The sequence below is a fragment of the Necator americanus genome, chromosome X (genome assembly GCF_031761385.1).
Source record: "Necator americanus strain Aroian chromosome X, whole genome shotgun sequence".
Taxonomy (NCBI): Eukaryota; Metazoa; Nematoda; class Chromadorea; order Rhabditida; family Ancylostomatidae; genus Necator; species Necator americanus.
The window spans coordinates 14,309,183-14,330,123 of NC_087376.1; the positions used below are offsets into that span (position 1 = coordinate 14,309,183).

The 20,941-nt window shown below is 61.9% G+C and overlaps 1 protein-coding gene across 4 annotated transcripts in view; it reads left to right on the top strand.

The window, feature by feature from the left end:
* The window catches only part of RB195_023047 (uncharacterized protein), a gene marked incomplete at both ends in the record, with an annotated part of 51,588 nt that overhangs the window by 28,307 nt on the left and 2,340 nt on the right, over nt 1-20,941 (top strand). The window contains 3 exons of one of the 4 annotated variants that reach the window (XM_064210350.1): nt 2,004-5,247; nt 5,314-19,782; nt 19,829-20,770. In XM_064210350.1, the coding sequence (XP_064066230.1) occupies nt 2,004-5,247; nt 5,314-19,782; nt 19,829-20,770 (18,655 nt within the window). Of the gene's footprint in view, nt 1-2,003; nt 20,771-20,941 lie in introns of those variants that run through there. The other 3 variants (XM_064210351.1, XM_064210349.1, XM_064210352.1) reach the window with 3 other exon arrangements.

Consider the following 20,941-nt stretch of genomic DNA (forward strand, 5'->3'; position numbering starts at 1 on the left):
ACCNATTTTATGGAAATCTGGCGCCGGCGCACCAATCCGACGCCGTTGGGCTCCTGGCAACCCACTTTATGGATATCTGGCGCCGGCGCACCAATCCGACGCCGTTGGGCTCCTGGCAACCCACTTTATGGATATCTGGCCCCGGCGCACCAATCCGACGCCGTTGGGCTCCTGGCAACCCACTTTATGGATATCTGGCCCCGGCGCACCAATCCGACGCCGGTGGAACCATCGCACCCCACTTTATGGATATCTGGCGCCGGCGCACCAATCCGACGCCGTTGGGCTGCTGGCAACCCACTTTATGGATATCTGGCGCCGGCGCACCAATCCGACGCCGTTGGGCTCCTGGCAACCCACTTTATGGATATCTGGCGCCGGCGCACCAATCCGACGCCGTTGGGCTCCTGGCAACCCACTTTATGGATATCTGGCCCCGGCGCACCAATCCGACGCCGTTGGGCTCCTGGCAACCCACTTTATGGATATCTGGCGCCGGCGCACCAATCCGACGCCGTTGGGCCGCTGGCAACCCACTTTATGGATATCTGGCGCCGGCGCACCAATCCGACGCCGTTGGGCTGCTGGCAACCCACTTTATGGATATCTGGCGCCGGCGCACCAATCCGACGCCGTTGGGCTCCTGGCAACCCACTTTATGGATATCTGGCGCCGGCGCACCAATCCGACGCCGTTGGGCCCATCGCAACCCACTTTATGGATATCTGGCGCCGGCGCACCAATCCGACGCCGGTGGACCCATCGCAACCCACTTTATGGAAATCTGGCGCCCGGCGCACCAATCCGACGCCGTTGGGCTCCTGGCAACCCACTTTATGGATATCTGGCGCCGGCGCACCAATCCGACGCCGTTGGGCTCCTGGCAACCCACTTTATGGATATCTGGCGCCGGCGCACCAATCCAACGCCGCTGGAACCATCGCACCCCACTTTATGGATATCTGGCTCCGGCGCACCAATCCGACGCCGGTGGAACCATCGCACCCCATTTTATGGATATCTGGCCCCGGCGCACCAATCCGACGCCGTTGGGCTCCTGGCAACCCACTTTATGGATATCTGGCGCCGGCGCACCAATCCGACGCCGTTGGGCTCCTGGCAACCCACTTTATGGATATCTGGCGCCGGCGCACCAATCCGACGCCGGTGGAACCATCGCAACCCACTTTATGGATATCTGGCCCCGGCGCACCAATCCGACGCCGTTGGGCTCCTGGCAACCCACTTTATGGATATCTGGCGCCGGCGCACCAATCCGACGCCGGTGGAACCATGGCACCCCACTTTATGGATATCTGGCGCCGGCGCACCAATCCGACGCCGGTGGAACCATCGCACCCCACTTTATGGATATCTGGCGCCGGCGCACCAATCCGACGCCGTTGGGCTCCTGGCAACCCACTTTATGGATATCTGGCGCCGGCGCACCAATCCGACGCCGTTGGGCTCCATGGCAACCCACTTTATGGATATCTGGCGCCGGCGCACCAATCCGACGCCGTTGGGCTCCTGGCAACCCACTTTATGGATATCTGGCGCCGGCGCACCAATCCGACGCCGTTGGACACATGGCAACCCACTTTATGGATATCTGGCGCCGGCGCACCAATCCGACGCCGTTGGGCTCCTGGCAACCCACTTTATGGATATCTGGCGCCGGCGCACCAATCCGACGCCGTTGGGCTCCTGGCAACCCACTTTATGGATATCTGGCGCCGGCGCACCAATCCGACGCCGTTGGGCTCCATGGCAACCCACTTTATGGATATCTGGCGCCGGCGCACCAATCCGACGCCGGTGGAACCATCGCACCCCACTTTATGGATATCTGGCCCCGGCGCACCAATCAGACGCCGTTGGGCTCCTGGCAACCCACTTTATGGATATCTGGCGCCGGCGCACCAATCCGACGCCGTTGGGCTCCTGGCAACCCACTTTATGGATATCTGGCCCCGGCGCATCAATCCGACTCTGGTGTACAGTACGAAACCTATTTTATGGAAATCTGGCGCCGGCGCACCAATCCGACGCCGTTGGGCTCCTGGCAACCCACTTTATGGATATCTGGCGCCGGCGCACCAATCCGACGCCGTTGGGCTCCTGGCAACCCACTTTATGGATATCTGGCGCCGGCGCACCAATCCGACGCCGTTGGGCTCCTGGCAACCCACTTTATGGATATCTGGCGCCGGCGCACCAATCCGACGCCGTTGGGCTCCTGGCAACCCACTTTATGGATATCTGGCGCCGGCGCACCAATCCGACGCCGTTGGGCTCCTGGCAACCCACTTTATGGATATCTGGCGCCGGCGCACCAATCCGACGCCGGTGGAACCATCGCACCCCACTTTATGGATATCTGGCGCCGGCGCACCAATCCGACGCCGTTGGGCTCCTGGCAACCCACTTTATGGATATCTGGCGCCGGCGCACCAATCCGACGCCGTTGGGCTCCTGGCAACCCACTTTATGGATATCTGGCGCCGGCGCACCAATCCGACGCCGTTGGGCTCCTGGCAACCCACTTTATGGATATCTGGCGCCGGCGCACCAATCCGACGCCGTTGGGCTCCTGGCAACCCACTTTATGGATATCTGGCGCCGGCGCACCAATCCGACGCCGTTGGGACCATCTGGCAACCCACTTTATGGATATCTGGCGCCGGCGCACCAATCCGACGCCGTTGGGCTCCTGGCAACCCACTTTATGGATATCTGGCGCCGGCGCACCAATCCGACGCCGGTGGACCCATCGCAACCCATTTTATGGATATCTGGCGCCGGCGCACCAATCCGACGCCGTTGGGCTCCTGGCAACCCACTTTATGGATATCTGGCGCCGGCGCACCAATCCGACGCCGTTGGGCTCCTGGCAACCCACTTTATGGATATCTGGCGCCGGCGCACCAATCCGACGCCGGTGGAACCATCGCACCCCACTTTATGGATATCTGGCGCCGGCGCACCAATCCGACGCCGTTGGGCTCCTGGCAACCCACTTTATGGATATCTGGCGCCGGCGCACCAATCCGACGCCGTTGGGCTCCTGGCAACCCACTTTATGGATATCTGGCGCCGGCGCACCAATCCGACGCCGTTGGGCTCCTGGCAACCCACTTTATGGATATCTGGCGCCGGCGCACCAATCCGACGCCGTTGGGCTCCTCGGCAACCCACTTTATGGATATCTGGCGCCGGCGCACCAATCCGACGCCGTTGGGACCCTGGCAACCCACTTTATGGATATCTGGCGCCGGCGCACCAATCCGACGCCGTTGGGCTCCTCGGCAACCCACTTTATGGATATCTGGCGCCGGCGCACCAATCCGACGCCGTTGGGCTCCTGGCAACCCACTTTATGGATATCTGGCGCCGGCGCACCAATCCGACGCCGTTGGGCTCCTGGCAACCCACTTTATGGATATCTGGCGCCGGCGCACCAATCCGACGCCGGTGGAACCATCGCAACCCACTTTATGGATATCTGGCGCCGGCGCACCAATCCGACGCCGTTGGGCTCCTGGCAACCCACTTTATGGATATCTGGCGCCGGCGCACCAATCCGACGCCGTTGGGCTCCTGGCAACCCACTTTATGGATATCTGGCGCCGGCGCACCAATCCGACGCCGTTGGGCCCCTGGCAACCCACTTTATGGATATCTGGCGCCGGCGCACCAATCCGACGCCGTTGGGCCCATGGCAACCCACTTTATGGATATCTGGCGCCGGCGCACCAATCCGACGCCGTTGGGCTCCTGGCAACCCACTTTATGGATATCTGGCGCCGGCGCACCAATCCGACGCCGTTGGGCTCCTGGCAACCCACTTTATGGATATCTGGCGCCGGCGCACCAATCCGACGCCGTTGGGCTCCTGGCAACCCACTTTATGGATATCTGTCGCCGGCGCACCAATCCGACGCCGTTGGGCTCCTGGCAACCCACTTTATGGATATCTGGCGCCGGCGCACCAATCCGACGCCGTTGGGCTCCTGGCAACCCACTTTATGGATATCTGGCGCCGGCGCACCAATCCGACGCCGTTGGGCTCCTGGCAACCCACTTTATGGATATCTGGCCCCGGCGCACCAATCCGACGCCGTTGGGCTCCTGGCAACCCACTTTATGGATATCTGGCGCCGGCGCACCAATCCGACGCCGGTGGAACCATCGCACCCCATTTTATGGATATCTGGCCCCGGCGCACCAATCCGACGCCGTTGGGCTCCTGGCAACCCACTTTATGGATATCTGGCGCCGGCGCACCAATCCGACGCCGTTGGGCTCCTGGCAACCCACTTTATGGATATCTGGCGCCGGCGCACCAATCCGACGCCGTTGGGCTCCTGGCAACCCACTTTATGGATATCTGGCGCCGGCGCACCAATCCGACGCCGTTGGGCTCCTGGCAACCCACTTTATGGATATCTGGCGCCGGCGCACCAATCCGACGCCGTTGGGCTCCATGGCGAACCCACTTTATGGATATCTGGCGCCGGCGCACCAATCCGACGCCGGTGGAACCATCGCACCCCACTTTATGGATATCTGGCGCCGGCGCACCAATCCGACGCCGTTGGGCTCCTGGCAACCCACTTTATGGATATCTGGCGCCGGCGCACCAATCCGACGCCGTTGGAACCATGGCACCCCACTTTATGGATATCTGGCGCCGGCGCACCAATCCGACGCCGTTGGGCTCCTGGCAACCCACTTTATGGATATCTGGCGCCGGCGCACCAATCCGACGCCGTTGGGCTCCTGGCAACCCACTTTATGGATATCTGGCGCCGGCGCACCAATCCGACGCCGTTGGGCTCCTGGCAACCCACTTTATGGATATCTGGCGCCGGCGCACCAATCCGACGCCGTTGGGCTCCTGGCAACCCACTTTATGGATATCTGGCGCCGGCGCACCAATCCGACGCCGTTGGGCTCATCTGGCAACCCACTTTATGGATATCTGGCGCCGGCGCACCAATCCGACGCCGTTGGGCTCCTGGCAACCCACTTTATGGATATCTGGCGCCGGCGCACCAATCCGACGCCGTTGGGCCCATGGCAACCCACTTTATGGATATCTGGCGCCGGCGCACCAATCCGACGCCGTTGGGCTCCTGGCAACCCACTTTATGGATATCTGGCGCCGGCGCACCAATCCGACGCCGTTGGTATCGTGGCAACCCACTTTATGGATATCTGGCGCCGGCGCACCAATCCGACGCCGTTGGGCTCGTGGCAACCCACTTTATGGATATCTGGCGCCGGCGCACCAATCCGACGCCGTTGGAGCTCGTGGCAACTCACTTTATGGATATCTGGCGCCGGCGCACCAATCCGACGCCGTTGGGCTCCTGGCAACCCACTTTATGGATATCTGGCGCCGGCGCACCAATCCGACGCCGTTGGGCTCATGGCAACCCACTTTATGGATATCTGGCGCCGGCGCACCAATCCGACGCCGTTGGGCTCCTGGCAACCCACTTTATGGATATCTGGCGCCGGCGCACCAATCCGACGCCGTTGGAACCATCCCACCCCATTTTATGGATATCTGGCGCCGGCGCACCAATCCGACGCCGTTGGGCTCCTGGCAACCCACTTTATGGATATCTGGCGCCGGCGCACCAATCCGACGCCGTTGGGCTCCTGGCAACCCACTTTATGGATATCTGGCGCCGGCGCACCAATCCGACGCCGGTGGAACCATCGCACCCCACTTTATGGATATCTGGCGCCGGCGCACCAATCCGACGCCGTTGGGCTCCTGGCAACCCACTTTATGGATATCTGGCGCCGGCGCACCAATCCGACGCCGTTGGGCTCCTGGCAACCCACTTTATGGATATCTGGCGCCGGCGCACCAATCCGACGCCGTTGGGCTCCTGGCAACCCACTTTATGGATATCTGGCGCCGGCGCACCAATCCGACGCCGTTGGGCTCCTGGCAACCCACTTTATGGATATCTGGCGCCGGCGCACCAATCCGACGCCGGTGGAACCATCGCACCCCACTTTATGGATATCTGGCGCCGGCGCACCAATCCGACGCCGTTGGGCTCCTGGCAACCCACTTTATGGATATCTGGCGCCGGCGCACCAATCCGACGCCGTTGGGCTCCTGGCAACCCACTTTATGGATATCTGGCGCCGGCGCACCAATCCGACGCCGTTGGGCTCCTGGCAACCCACTTTATGGATATCTGGCGCCGGCGCACCAATCCGACGCCGTTGGGCTCGGCAACCCCCATTTTATGGATATCTGGCGCCGGCGCACCAATCCGACGCCGTTGGGCTCATGGCAACCCACTTTATGGATATCTGGCGCCGGCGCACCAATCCGACGCCGTTGGGCTCCTGGCAACCCACTTTATGGATATCTGGCGCCGGCGCACCAATCCGACGCCGTTGGGCTCCTGGCAACCCACTTTATGGATATCTGGCGCCGGCGCACCAATCCGACGCCGTTGGGCTCCATGGCAACCCACTTTATGGATATCTGGCGCCGGCGCACCAATCCGACGCCGTTGGGCTCCTGGCAACCCACTTTATGGATATCTGGCGCCGGCGCACCAATCCGACGCCGGTGGAACCATCGCAACCCACTTTATGGATATCTGGCGCCGGCGCACCAATCCGACGCCGTTGGGCTCCTGGCAACCCACTTTATGGATATCTGGCGCCGGCGCACCAATCCGACGCCGTTGGGCTCCTGGCAACCCACTTTATGGATATCTGGCGCCGGCGCACCAATCCGACGCCGTTGGGCTCCTGGCAACCCACTTTATGGATATCTGGCGCCGGCGCACCAATCCGACGCCGTTGGAACCATCGCACCCCATTTTATGGATATCTGGCCCCGGCGCACCAATCCGACGCCGTTGGGCTCCTGGCAACCCACTTTATGGATATCTGGCCCCGGCGCACCAATCCGACGCCGTTGGGCTCCTGGCAACCCACTTTATGGATATCTGGCGCCGGCGCACCAATCCGACGCCGTTGGGCTCCTGGCAACCCACTTTATGGATATCTGGCGCCGGCGCACCAATCCGACGCCGGTGGAACCATCGCACCCCACTTTATGGATATCTGGCGCCGGCGCACCAATCCGACGCCGTTGGGCTCCTGGCAACCCACTTTATGGATATCTGGCGCCGGCGCACCAATCCGACGCCGTTGGGCTCCTGGCAACCCACTTTATGGATATCTGGCGCCGGCGCACCAATCCGACGCCGTTGGGCTCCTGGCAACCCACTTTATGGATATCTGGCGCCGGCGCACCAATCCGACGCCGTTGGGCTCCTGGCAACCCACTTTATGGATATCTGGCGCCGGCGCACCAATCCGACGCCGTTGGAACCATCGCAACCCACTTTATGGATATCTGGCGCCGGCGCACCAATCCGACGCCGTTGGGCTCCTGGCAACCCACTTTATGGATATCTGGCGCCGGCGCACCAATCCGACGCCGTTGGGCTCATGGCAACCCACTTTATGGATATCTGGCGCCGGCGCACCAATCCGACGCCGTTGGGCTCCTGGCAACCCACTTTATGGATATCTGGCGCCGGCGCACCAATCCGACGCCGTGTCTGGCACCAATCCCACACCCCATTTTATGGATATCTGGCCCCGGCGCACCAATCCGACGCCGTTGGGCTCCTGGCAACCCACTTTATGGATATCTGGCGCCGGCGCACCAATCCGACGCCGTTGGGCTCCTGGCAACCCACTTTATGGATATCTGGCGCCGGCGCACCAATCCGACGCCGTTGGGCTCCTGGCAACCCACTTTATGGATATCTGGCGCCGGCGCACCAATCCGACGCCGTTGGGCTCATGGCAACCCACTTTATGGATATCTGGCGCCGGCGCACCAATCCGACGCCGTTGGGCTCCTGGCAACCCACTTTATGGATATCTGGCGCCGGCGCACCAATCCGACGCCGTTGGGCTCATGGCAACCAACTTTATGGATATCTGGCGCCGGCGCACCAATCCGACGCCGTTGGGCTCATGGCGCAACCCACTTTATGGATATCTGGCGCCGGCGCACCAATCCGACGCCGTTGGGCTCCTGGCAACCCACTTTATGGATATCTGGCGCCGGCGCACCAATCCGACGCCGTTGGGCTCCTGGCAACCCACTTTATGGATATCTGGCGCCGGCGCACCAATCCGACGCCGTTGGGCTCCTGGCAACCCACTTTATGGATATCTGGCGCCGGCGCACCAATCCGACGCCGTTGGGCTCCTGGCAACCCATTTTATGGATATCTGGCGCCGGCGCACCAATCCGACGCCGTTGGGCTCCTGGCAACCCACTTTATGGATATCTGGCGCCGGCGCACCAATCCGACGCCGTTGGGCTCCTGGCAACCCACTTTATGGATATCTGGCGCCGGCGCACCAATCCGACGCCGTTGGAACCATCGCACCCCATTTTATGGATATCTGGCGCCCGGCGCACCAATCCGACGCCGTTGGGCTCCTGGCAACCCACTTTATGGATATCTGGCGCCGGCGCACCAATCCGACGCCGTTGGGCTCCTGGCAACCCACTTTATGGATATCTGGCGCCGGCGCACCAATCCGACGCCGTTGGGCTCCTGGCAACCCACTTTATGGATATCTGGCGCCGGCGCACCAATCCGACGCCGTTGGGCTCCTGGCAACCCACTTTATGGATATCTGGCGCCGGCGCACCAATCCGACGCCGTTGGGCTCCTGGCAACCCACTTTATGGATATCTGGCGCCGGCGCACCAATCCGACGCCGGTGGAACCATCGCACCCCATTTTATGGATATCTGGCCCCGGCGCACCAATCCGACGCCGTTGGGCTCCTGGCAACCCACTTTATGGATATCTGGCGCCGGCGCACCAATCCGACGCCGTTGGGCTGCTGGCAACCCACTTTATGGATATCTGGCGCCGGCGCACCAATCCGACGCCGGTGGAACCATCGCACCCCATTTTATGGATATCTGGCCCCGGCGCACCAATCCGACGCCGTTGGGCTCGTGGCAACCCACTTTATGGATATCTGGCGCCGGCGCACCAATCCGACGCCGCTGGAACCATCGCACCCCATTTTATGGATATCTGGCGCCGGCGCACCAATCCGACGCCGTTGGGCTGCTGGCAACCCACTTTATGGATATCTGGCGCCGGCGCACCAATCCGACGCCGTTGGGCTCGTGGCAACCCACTTTATGGATATCTGGCGCCGGCGCACCAATCCGACGCCGTTGGGCTCGTGGCAACCCACTTTATGGATATCTGGCGCCGGCGCACCAATCCGACGCCGTTGGAACCATGGCAACCCACTTTATGGATATCTGGCGCCGGCGCACCAATCCGACGCCGTTGGGCTCGTGGCAACCCACTTTATGGATATCTGGCGCCGGCGCACCAATCCGACGCCGTTGGGCTGCTGGCAACCCACTTTATGGATATCTGGCGCCGGCGCACCAATCCGACGCCGTTGGGCTCGTGGCAACCCACTTTATGGATATCTGGCGCCGGCGCACCAATCCGACGCCGTTGGGCTCCTGGCAACCCACTTTATGGATATCTGGCCCCGGCGCACCAATCCGACGCCGTTGGGCTCCTGGCAACCCACTTTATGGATATCTGGCGCCGGCGCACCAATCCGACGCCGTTGGGCTCGTGGCAACCCACTTTATGGATATCTGGCGCCGGCGCACCAATCCGACGCCGGTGGAACCATCGCACCCCACTTTATGGATATCTGGCGCCGGCGCACCAATCCGACGCCGTTGGGCTCCTGGCAACCCACTTTATGGATATCTGGCGCCGGCGCACCAATCCGACGCCGTTGGGCTCCTGGCAACCCACTTTATGGATATCTGGCGCCGGCGCACCAATCCGACGCCGTTGGGCTCCATGGCAACCCACTTTATGGATATCTGGCGCCGGCGCACCAATCCGACGCCGTTGGGCTCGTGGCAACCCACTTTATGGATATCTGGCGCCGGCGCACCAATCCGACGCCGTTGGGCTCGTGGCAACCCACTTTATGGATATCTGGCGCCGGCGCACCAATCCGACGCCGTTGGGCTCCATGGCAACCCACTTTATGGATATCTGGCGCCGGCGCACCAATCCGACGCCGTTGGGCTGGTGGCAACCCACTTTATGGATATCTGGCGCCGGCGCACCAATCCGACGCCGTTGGGCTCCTGGCAACCCACTTTATGGATATCTGGCGCCGGCGCACCAATCCGACGCCGTTGGGCTCCATGGCAACCCACTTTATGGATATCTGGCGCCGGCGCACCAATCCGACGCCGTTGGGCTCGTGGCAACCCACTTTATGGATATCTGGCGCCGGCGCACCAATCCGACGCCGTTGGGCTCGTGGCAACCCACTTTATGGATATCTGGCGCCGGCGCACCAATCCGACGCCGTTGGAACCATCGCACCCCATTTTATGGATATCTGGCGCCGGCGCACCAATCCGACGCCGTTGGGCTCCTGGCAACCCACTTTATGGATATCTGGCGCCGGCGCACCAATCCGACGCCGTTGGGCTCGTGGCAACCCACTTTATGGATATCTGGCGCCGGCGCACCAATCCGACGCCGTTGGGCTCCTGGCAACCCACTTTATGGATATCTGGCGCCGGCGCACCAATCCGACGCCGTTGGGCTCCTGGCAACCCACTTTATGGATATCTGGCGCCGGCGCACCAATCCGACGCCGTTGGGCTCGTGGCAACCCACTTTATGGATATCTGGCGCCGGCGCACCAATCCGACGCCGTTGGAACCATGGCAACCCACTTTATGGATATCTGGCCCCGGCGCACCAATCCGACGCCGTTGGGCTCGTGGCAACCCACTTTATGGATATCTGGCGCCGGCGCACCAATCCGACGCCGTTGGGCTCGTGGCAACCCACTTTATGGATATCTGGCGCCGGCGCACCAATCCGACGCCGTTGGGCTCGTGGCAACCCACTTTATGGATATCTGGCGCCGGCGCACCAATCCGACGCCGTTGGGCTCGTGGCAACCCACTTTATGGATATCTGGCGCCGGCGCACCAATCCGACGCCGTTGGGCTCGTGGCAACCCACTTTATGGATATCTGGCGCCGGCGCACCAATCCGACGCCGTTGGGCTCATGGCAACCCACTTTATGGATATCTGGCGCCGGCGCACCAATCCGACGCCGTTGGGCTCGTGGCAACCCACTTTATGGATATCTGGCGCCGGCGCACCAATCCGACGCCGTTGGGACCATCGCAACCCACTTTATGGATATCTGGCCCCGGCGCACCAATCCGACGCCGTTGGGCTCGTGGCAACCCACTTTATGGATATCTGGCGCCGGCGCACCAATCCGACGCCGTTGGGCTCCTGGCAACCCACTTTATGGATATCTGGCGCCGGCGCACCAATCCGACGCCGTTGGGCTCGTGGCAACCCACTTTATGGATATCTGGCGCCGGCGCACCAATCCGACGCCGGTGGAACCATCGCAACCCATTTTATGGATATCTGGCCCCGGCGCACCAATCCGACGCCGTTGGGCTCGTGGCAACCCACTTTATGGATATCTGGCGCCGGCGCACCAATCCGACGCCGTTGGGCTCGTGGCAACCCACTTTATGGATATCTGGCGCCGGCGCACCAATCCGACGCCGTTGGGCTCGTGGCAACCCACTTTATGGATATCTGGCGCCGGCGCACCAATCCGACGCCGTTGGGCTCGTGGCAACCCACTTTATGGATATCTGGCGCCGGCGCACCAATCCGACGCCGTTGGGCTCGTGGCAACCCACTTTATGGATATCTGGCGCCGGCGCACCAATCCGACGCCGTTGGGCTCCTGGCAACCCATTTTATGGATATCTGGCCCCGGCGCACCAATCCGACGCCGTTGGGCTCGTGGCAACCCACTTTATGGATATCTGGCGCCGGCGCACCAATCCGACGCCGTTGGGCTCGTCACCACTTTATGGATATCTGGCCCCGGCGCACCAATCCGACGCCGTTGGGCTCGTGGCAACCCACTTTATGGATATCTGGCGCCGGCGCACCAATCCGACGCCGTTGGGCTCGTGGCAACCCACTTTATGGATATCTGGCGCCGGCGCACCAATCCGACGCCGTTGGGCTCCTGGCAACCCACTTTATGGATATCTGGCGCCGGCGCACCAATCCGACGCCGTTGGGCTCGTGGCAACCCACTTTATGGATATCTGGCGCCGGCGCACCAATCCGACGCCGTTGGGCTCCTGGCAACCCACTTTATGGATATCTGGCGCCGGCGCACCAATCCGACGCCGTTGGGCTCGTGGCAACCCACTTTACGGATATCTGGTGCCGGCGCACCAATCCGACGCCGTTGGGCTCGTGGCAACCCACTTTATGGATATCTGGCGCCGGCGCACCAATCCGACGCCGTTGGGCTCGTGGCAACCCACTTTATGGATATCTGGCGCCGGCGCACCAATCCGACGCCGTTGGGCTCGTGGCAACCCACTTTATGGATATCTGGCGCCGGCGCACCAATCCGACGCCGGTGGAACCATGGCACCCCATTTTATGGATATCTGGCGCCGGCGCACCAATCCGACGCCGTTGGGCTCGTGGCAACCCACTTTATGGATATCTGGCGCCGGCGCACCAATCCGACGCCGTTGGGCTCGTGGCAACCCATTTTATGGATATCTGGCGCCGGCGCACCAATCCGACGCCGTTGGGCTCGTGGCAACCCACTTTATGGATATCTGGCGCCGGCGCACCAATCCGACGCCGTTGGGCTCATCTGGCAACCCACTTTATGGATATCTGGCGCCGGCGCACCAATCCGACGCCGTTGGGCTCGTGGCAACCCACTTTATGGATATCTGGCGCCGGCGCACCAATCCGACGCCGTTGGGCTCGTGGCAACCCACTTTATGGATATCTGGCGCCGGCGCACCAATCCGACGCCGTTGGGCTCGTGGCAACCCACTTTATGGATATCTGGCCCCGGCGCACCAATCCGACGCCGTTGGGCTCGTGGCAACCCACTTTATGGATATCTGGCGCCGGCGCACCAATCCGACGCCGTTGGAACCATGGCAACCCATTTTATGGATATCTGGCCCCGGCGCACCAATCCGACGCCGTTGGGCTCGTGGCAACCCACTTTATGGATATCTGGCGCCGGCGCACCAATCCGACGCCGTTGGAACCATCGCAACCCATTTTATGGATATCTGGTCCTGGCGCGGCAATCCGACGCCGTTGGGCTCGTGGCAACCCACTTTATGGATATCTGGCGCCGGCGCACCAATACGACGCCGTTGGGCTCGTGGCAACCCACTTTATGGATATCTGGCGCCGGCGCACCAATCCGACGCCGTTGGGCTCGTGGCAACCCACTTTATGGATATCTGGCGCCGGCGCACCAATCCGACGCCGTTGGGCTCGTGGCAACCCACTTTATGGATATCTGGCGCCGGCGCACCAATCCGACGCCGTTGGGCTCGTGGCAACCCACTTTATGGATATCTGGCGCCGGCGCACCAATCCGACGCCGTTGGGCTCGTCGAACCCACTTTATGGATATCTGGCGCCGGCGCACCAATCCGACGCCGTTGGGCTCGTGGCAACCCACTTTATGGATATCTGGCGCCGGCGCACCAATCCGACGCCGTTGGGCTAACCGTGGCAACCCATTTTATGGATATCTGGCGCCGGCGCACCAATCCGACGCCGTTGGGCTCGTGGCAACCCACTTTATGGATATCTGGCGCCGGCGCACCAATCCGACGCCGTTGGGCTCGTGGCAACCCACTTTATGGATATCTGGCGCCGGCGCACCAATCCGACGCCGTTGGGCTCGTGGCAACCCACTTTATGGATATCTGGCGCCGGCGCACCAATCCGACGCCGTTGGGCTCGTGGCAACCCACTTTATGGATATCTGGCGCCGGCGCACCAATCCGACGCCGTTGGGCTCGTGGCAACCCACTTTATGGATATCTGGCGCCGGCGCACCAATCCGACGCCGTTGGGCTCGTGGCAACCCACTTTATGGATATCTGGCGCCGGCGCACCAATCCGACGCCGTTGGAACCATCGAACCCTATTTTATGGATATCTGGCCCCGGCGCACCAATCCGACGCCGTTGGGCTCCTGGCAACCCACTTTATGGATATCTGGCGCCGGCGCACCAATCCGACGCCGTTGGGCTCGTGGCAACCCACTTTATGGATATCTGGCGCCGGCGCACCAATCCGACGCCGTTGGGCTCGTGGCAACCCACTTTATGGATATCTGGCGCCGGCGCACCAATCCGACGCCGTTGGGCTCCATGGCAACCCACTTTATGGATATCTGGCGCCGGCGCACCAATCCGACGCCGTTGGGCTCCTGGCAACCCACTTTATGGATATCTGGCGCCGGCGCACCAATCCGACGCCGTTGGGCTCGTGGCAACCCACTTTATGGATATCTGGCCCCGGCGCACCAATCCGACGCCGTTGGGCTCGTGGCAACCCACTTTATGGATATCTGGCGCCGGCGCACCAATCCGACGCCGTTGGAACCATCGCAACCCACTTTATGGATATCTGGCCCCGGCGCACCAATCCGACGCCGTTGGGCTCGTGGCAACCCACTTTATGGATATCTGGCGCCGGCGCACCAATCCGACGCCGTTGGGCTCGTGGCAACCATCGCACCCCATTTTATGGATATCTGGCCCCGGCGCACCAATCCGACGCCGTTGGGCTCGTGGCAACCCACTTTATGGATATCTGGCGCCGGCGCACCAATCCGACGCCGTTGGGCTCGTGGCAACCCACTTTATGGATATCTGGCGCCGGCGCACCAATCCGACGCCGTTGGGCTCCTGGCAACCCACTTTATGGATATCTGGCGCCGGCGCACCAATCCGACGCCGTTGGGCTCGTGGCAACCCACTTTATGGATATCTGGCGCCGGCGCACCAATCCGACGCCGTTGGGCTCGTGGCAACCCACTTTATGGATATCTGGCGCCGGCGCACCAATCCGACGCCGTTGGAACCATGGCAACCCATTTTATGGATATCTGGCGCCGGCGCACCAATCCGACGCCGTTGGGCCTCGTGGCAACCCACTTTATGGATATCTGGCGCCGGCGCACCAATCCGACGCCGTTGGGCTCCTGGCAACCCACTTTATGGATATCTGGCGCCGGCGCACCAATCCGACGCCGTTGGGCTCGTGGCAACCCACTTTATGGATATCTGGCCCCGGCGCACCAATCCGACGCCGTTGGGCTCGTGGCAACCCACTTTATGGATATCTGGCGCCGGCGCACCAATCCGACGCCGTTGGGCTCGTGGCAACCCACTTTATGGATATCTGGCCCCGGCGCACCAATCCGACGCCGTTGGGCTCGTGGCAACCCACTTTATGGATATCTGGCGCCGGCGCACCAATCCGACGCCGTTGGGCTCGTGGCAACCCACTTTATGGATATCTGGCGCCGGCGCACCAATCCGACGCCGTTGGGCTCCTGGCAACCCACTTTATGGATATCTGGCGCCGGCGCACCAATCCGACGCCGTTGGGCTCGTGGCAACCCACTTTATGGATATCTGGCGCCGGCGCACCAATCCGACGCCGTTGGGCTCGTGGCAACCCATTTTATGGATATCTGGCGCCGGCGCACCAATCCGACGCCGTTGGGCTCGTGGCAACCCACTTTATGGATATCTGGCGCCGGCGCACCAATCCGACGCCGGTGGGACCGTGGCAACCCACTTTTTTATGGATATCTGGCGCCGGCGCACCAATCCGACGCCGTTGGGCTCCTGGCAACCCACTTTATGGATATCTGGCGCCGGCGCACCAATCCGACGCCGTTGGGCTCGTGGCAACCCACTTTATGGATATCTGGCGCCGGCGCACCAATCCGACGCCGTTGGGCTCGTGGCAACCCACTTTATGGATATCTGGCGCCGGCGCACCAATCCGACGCCGTTGGGCTCGTGGCAACCCACTTTATGGATATCTGGCGCCGGCGCACCAATCCGACGCCGTTGGGCTCGTGGCAACCCACTTTATGGATATCTGGCGCCGGCGCACCAATCCGACGCCGTTGGGCTCGTGGCAACCCACTTTATGGATATCTGGCGCCGGCGCACCAATCCGACGCCGTTGGGCTCGTGGCAACCCACTTTATGGATATCTGGCGCCGGCGCACCAATCCGACGCCGGTGGAACCATCGCACCCCATTTTATGGATATCTGGCGCCGGCGCACCAATCCGACGCCGTTGGGCTCGTGGCAACCCACTTTATGGATATCTGGCGCCGGCGCACCAATCCGACGCCGTTGGGCTCGTGGCAACCCACTTTATGGATATCTGGCGCCGGCGCACCAATCCGACGCCGTTGGGCTCGTGGCAACCCACTTTATGGATATCTGGCGCCGGCGCACCAATCCGACGCCGTTGGGCTCGTGGCAACCCACTTTATGGATATCTGGCGCCGGCGCACCAATCCGACGCCGTTGGGCTCCTGGCAACCCACTTTATGGATATCTGGCGCCGGCGCACCAATCCGACGCCGTTGGGCTCGTGGCAACCCACTTTATGGATATCTGGCGCCGGCGCACCAATCCGACGCCGTTGGGCTCATGGGCACCCACTTTATGGATATCTGGCCCCCGCCGCACCAATCCGACGCCGTTGGGCTCGTGGCAACCCACTTTATGGATATCTGGCGCCGGCGCACCAATCCGACGCGGAACCCACTTTATGGATATCTGGCGCCGGCGCACCAATCCGACGCCGTTGGGGCTCGTGGCAACTCACTTTATGGATATCTGGCCTCCGCTCACCAATCCGACGCCGTTGGGCTCGTGGCAACCCACTTTATGGATATCTGGCGCCGGCGCACCAATACGACGCCGTTGGAACCATCGCACCTCATTTTATGGATATCTGGCGCCGGCGCACCAATCCGACGCCGATGGGCTCGTGGCAACCCACTTTATGGATATCTGGCGCCGGCGCACCAATCCGACGCCGTTGGGCTCGTGGCAACCCACTTTATGGATATCTGGCCCCGGCGCACCAATCCGACGCCGTTGGGCTCGTGGCAACCCACTTTATGGATATCTGGCGCCGGCGCACCAATCCGACGCCGTTGGGCTCGTGGCAACCCACTTTATGGATATCTGGCGCCGGCGCACCAATCCGACGCCGATGGGCTCGTGGCAACCCACTTTATGGATATCTGGCGCCGGCGCACCAATCCGACGCCGTTGGGCTCGTGGCAACCCACTTTATGGATATCTGGCGCCGGCGCACCAATCCGACGCCGTTGGGCTCGTGGCAACCCACTTTATGGATATCTGGCCCCGGCGCACCAATCCGACGCCGTTGGGCTCGTGGCAACCCACTTTATGGATATCTGGCGCCGGCGCACCAATCCGACGCCGTTGGGCTCGTGGCAACCCACTTTATGGATATCTGGCCCCGGCGCACCAATCCGACGCCGTTGGGCTCCTGGCAACCCACTTTATGGATATCTGGCGCCGGCGCACCAATCCGACGCCGTTGGGCTCGTGGCAACCCACTTTATGGATATCTGGCGCCGGCGCACCAATCCGACGCCGTTGGGCTCGTGGCAACCCACTTTATGGATATCTGGCGCCGGCGCACCAATCCGACGCCGTTGGGCTCGTGGCAACCCATTTTATGGATATCTGGCCCCGGCGCACCAATCCGACGCCGATGGGCTCGTGGCAACCCACTTTATGGATATCTGGCGCCGGCGCACCAATCCGACGCCGTTGGGCTCGTGGCAACCCACTTTATGGATATCTGGCGCCGGCGCACCAATCCGACGCCGTTGGGCTCGTGGCAACCCACTTTATGGATATCTGGCCCCGGCGCACCAATCCGACGCCGTTGGGCTCGTGGCAACCCACTTTATGGATATCTGGCGCCGGCGCACCAATCCGACGCCGTTGGGCTCGTGGCAACCCACTTTATGGATATCTGGCCCCGGCGCACCAATCCGACGCCGTTGGGCTCGTGGCAACCCACTTTATGGATATCTGGCGCCGGCGCACCAATCCGACGCCGGTGGAACCATCGCACCCCATTTTATGGATATCTGGCCCCGGCGCACCAATCCGACGCCGTTGGGCTCGTGGCAACCCACTTTATGGATATCTGGCGCCGGCGCACCAATCCGACGCCGTTGGGCTCGTGGCAACCCACTTTATGGATATCTGGCCTCCGCGCACCAATCCGACGCCGTTGGGCTCGTGGCAACCCACTTTATGGATATCTGGCGCCGGCGCACCAATCCGACGCCGTTGGGCTCGTGGCAACCCACTTTATGGATATCTGGCGCCGGCGCACCAATCCGACGCCGTTGGGCTCGTGGCAACCCACTTTATGGATATCTGGCGCCGGCGCACCAATCCGACGCCGTTGGGCTCGTGGCAACCCACTTTATGGATATCTGGCGCCGGCGCACCAATCCGACGCCGTTGGGCTCGTGGCAACCCACTTTATGGATATCTGGCGCCGGCGCACCAATCCGACGCCGTTGGGGCTCGTGGCAACTCACTTTATGGATATCTGGCCTCCGCTCACCAATCCGACGCCGTTGGGCTCGTGGCAACCCACTTTATGGATATCTGGCGCCGGCGCACCAATCCGACGCCGTTGGAACCATCGCAACCCATTTTATGGATATCTGGCCCCGGCGCACCAATCCGACGCCGTTGGGCTCGTGGCAACCCACTTTATGGATATCTGGCCCCGGCGCACCAATCCGACGCCGTTGGGCTCGTGGCAACCCACTTTATGGATATCTGGCGCCGGCGCACCAATCCGACGCCGGTGGAACCATCCCACCCCATTTTATGGATATCTGGCGCCGGCGCACCAATCCGACGCCGGTGGAACCATCGCACCCCATTTTATGGATATCTGGCGCCGGCGCACCAATCCGACGCCGGCGGAATCATCCCACCCCATTTTATGGATATCTGGCCCCGGCGCACCAATCCGACGCCGTTGGGCTCGTGGCAACCCACTTTATGGATATCTGGCGCCGGCGCACCAATCCGACGCCGTTGGGGCTCGTGGCAACTCACTTTATGGATATCTGGCCTCCGCTCACCAATCCGACGCCGATGGGCTCGTGGCAACCCACTTTATGGATATCTGGCGCCGGCGCACCAATCCGACGCCGTTGGGCTCCTGGCAACCCATTTTATGGATATCTGGTGCCGGCGCACCAATCCGACGCCGTTGGGGCTCGTGGCAACTCACTTTATGGATATCTGGCGCCGGCGCACCAATCCGACGCCGTTGGGCTCGTGGCAACCCACTTTATGGATATCTGGCGCCGGCGCACCAATCCGACCCTGGTGTACCCTTCGAACCCTATTTTATGGATATCTGGCGCCGGCGCACCAATCCGACGCCGTTGGGCTCGTGGCAACCCACTTTATGGATATCTGGCGCCGGCGCACCAATCCGACGCCGTTGGGCTCGTGGCAACCCACTTTATGGATATCTGGCGCCGGCGCACCAATCCGACGCCGTTGGGCTCCTGGCAACCCATTTTATGGATATCTGGCCCTGGCGCACCAATCCGACGCCGTTGGGCTCGTGGCAACCCACTTTATGGATATCTGGCGCCGGCGCACCAATCCGACGCCGTTGGGCTCGTGGCAACCCATTTTATGGATATCTGGCCCCGGCGCACCAATCCGACGCCGGTGGGCTCCTGGCAACCCATTTTATGGATATCTGGCCCTGGCGCAGCAATCCGACGCCGTTGGGCTCGTGGCAACCCACTTTATGGATATCTGGCGCCGGCGCACCAATCCGACGCCGTTGGGCTCGTGGCAACCCACTTTATGGATATCTGGCGCCGGCGCACCAATCCGACGCCGTTGGGCTCGTGGCAACCCACTTTATGGATATCTGGCGCCGGCGCACCAATCCGACGCCGGTGGGCTCGTGGCAACCCACTTTATGGATATCTGGCCTCCGCTCACCAATCCGACGCCGATGGGCTCGTGGCAACCCACTTTATGGATATCTGGTCCTGGCGCGGCAATCCGACGCCGTTGGGCTCGTGGCAACCCACTTTATGGATATCTGGCCTCCGCTCACCAATCCGACCCTGGTGTACCCTTCGAACCCTATTTTATGGATATCTGGCCCCGGCGCACCAATCCGACGCCGGTGGAACCATCGCACCCCATTTTATGGATATCTGGCGCCGGCGCACCAATCCGACGCCGTTGGGCTCGTGGCAACTCACTTTATGGATATCTGGCCTCCGCTCACCAATCCGACGCCGATGGGCTCGTGGCAACCCACTTTATGGATATCTGGCGCCGGCGCACCAATCCGACGCCGGTGGAACCATCGCACCCCATTTTATGGATATCTGGCGCCGGCGCACCAATCCGACGCCGTTGGGCTCGTGGCAACCTCACTTTATGGATATCTGGCCCCGGCGCACCAATCCGACGCCGTTGGGCTCGTGGCAACCCACTTTATGGATATCTGGCTCCGGAGCACCAATCCGACGCCGGTGGAACAATCGCACCCCATTTTATGGATATCTGGGGCAGCCGCACCTATCCGACGCCGTTATGCTCGTGGCAACCTCTCTTTATGGATATCTGGCCCCCGCGCACCAATCCGACGCCCTTAGATTCTTCGCAGCCCATATTATTGCTTTCTGGCTTATAGGCTACTACTCGACGCCGGTGGACCCGTCGCACCCCCCTTTTTCGAATTTCGGGGCACACACTCACACACACACACACGCACGCGCGCACGCACGTGACAGAATGAGCCTGTTATTATATATCATGCTCATGATTATGATATTTAAAACGGGAACTTCCAGAACATCTAAAA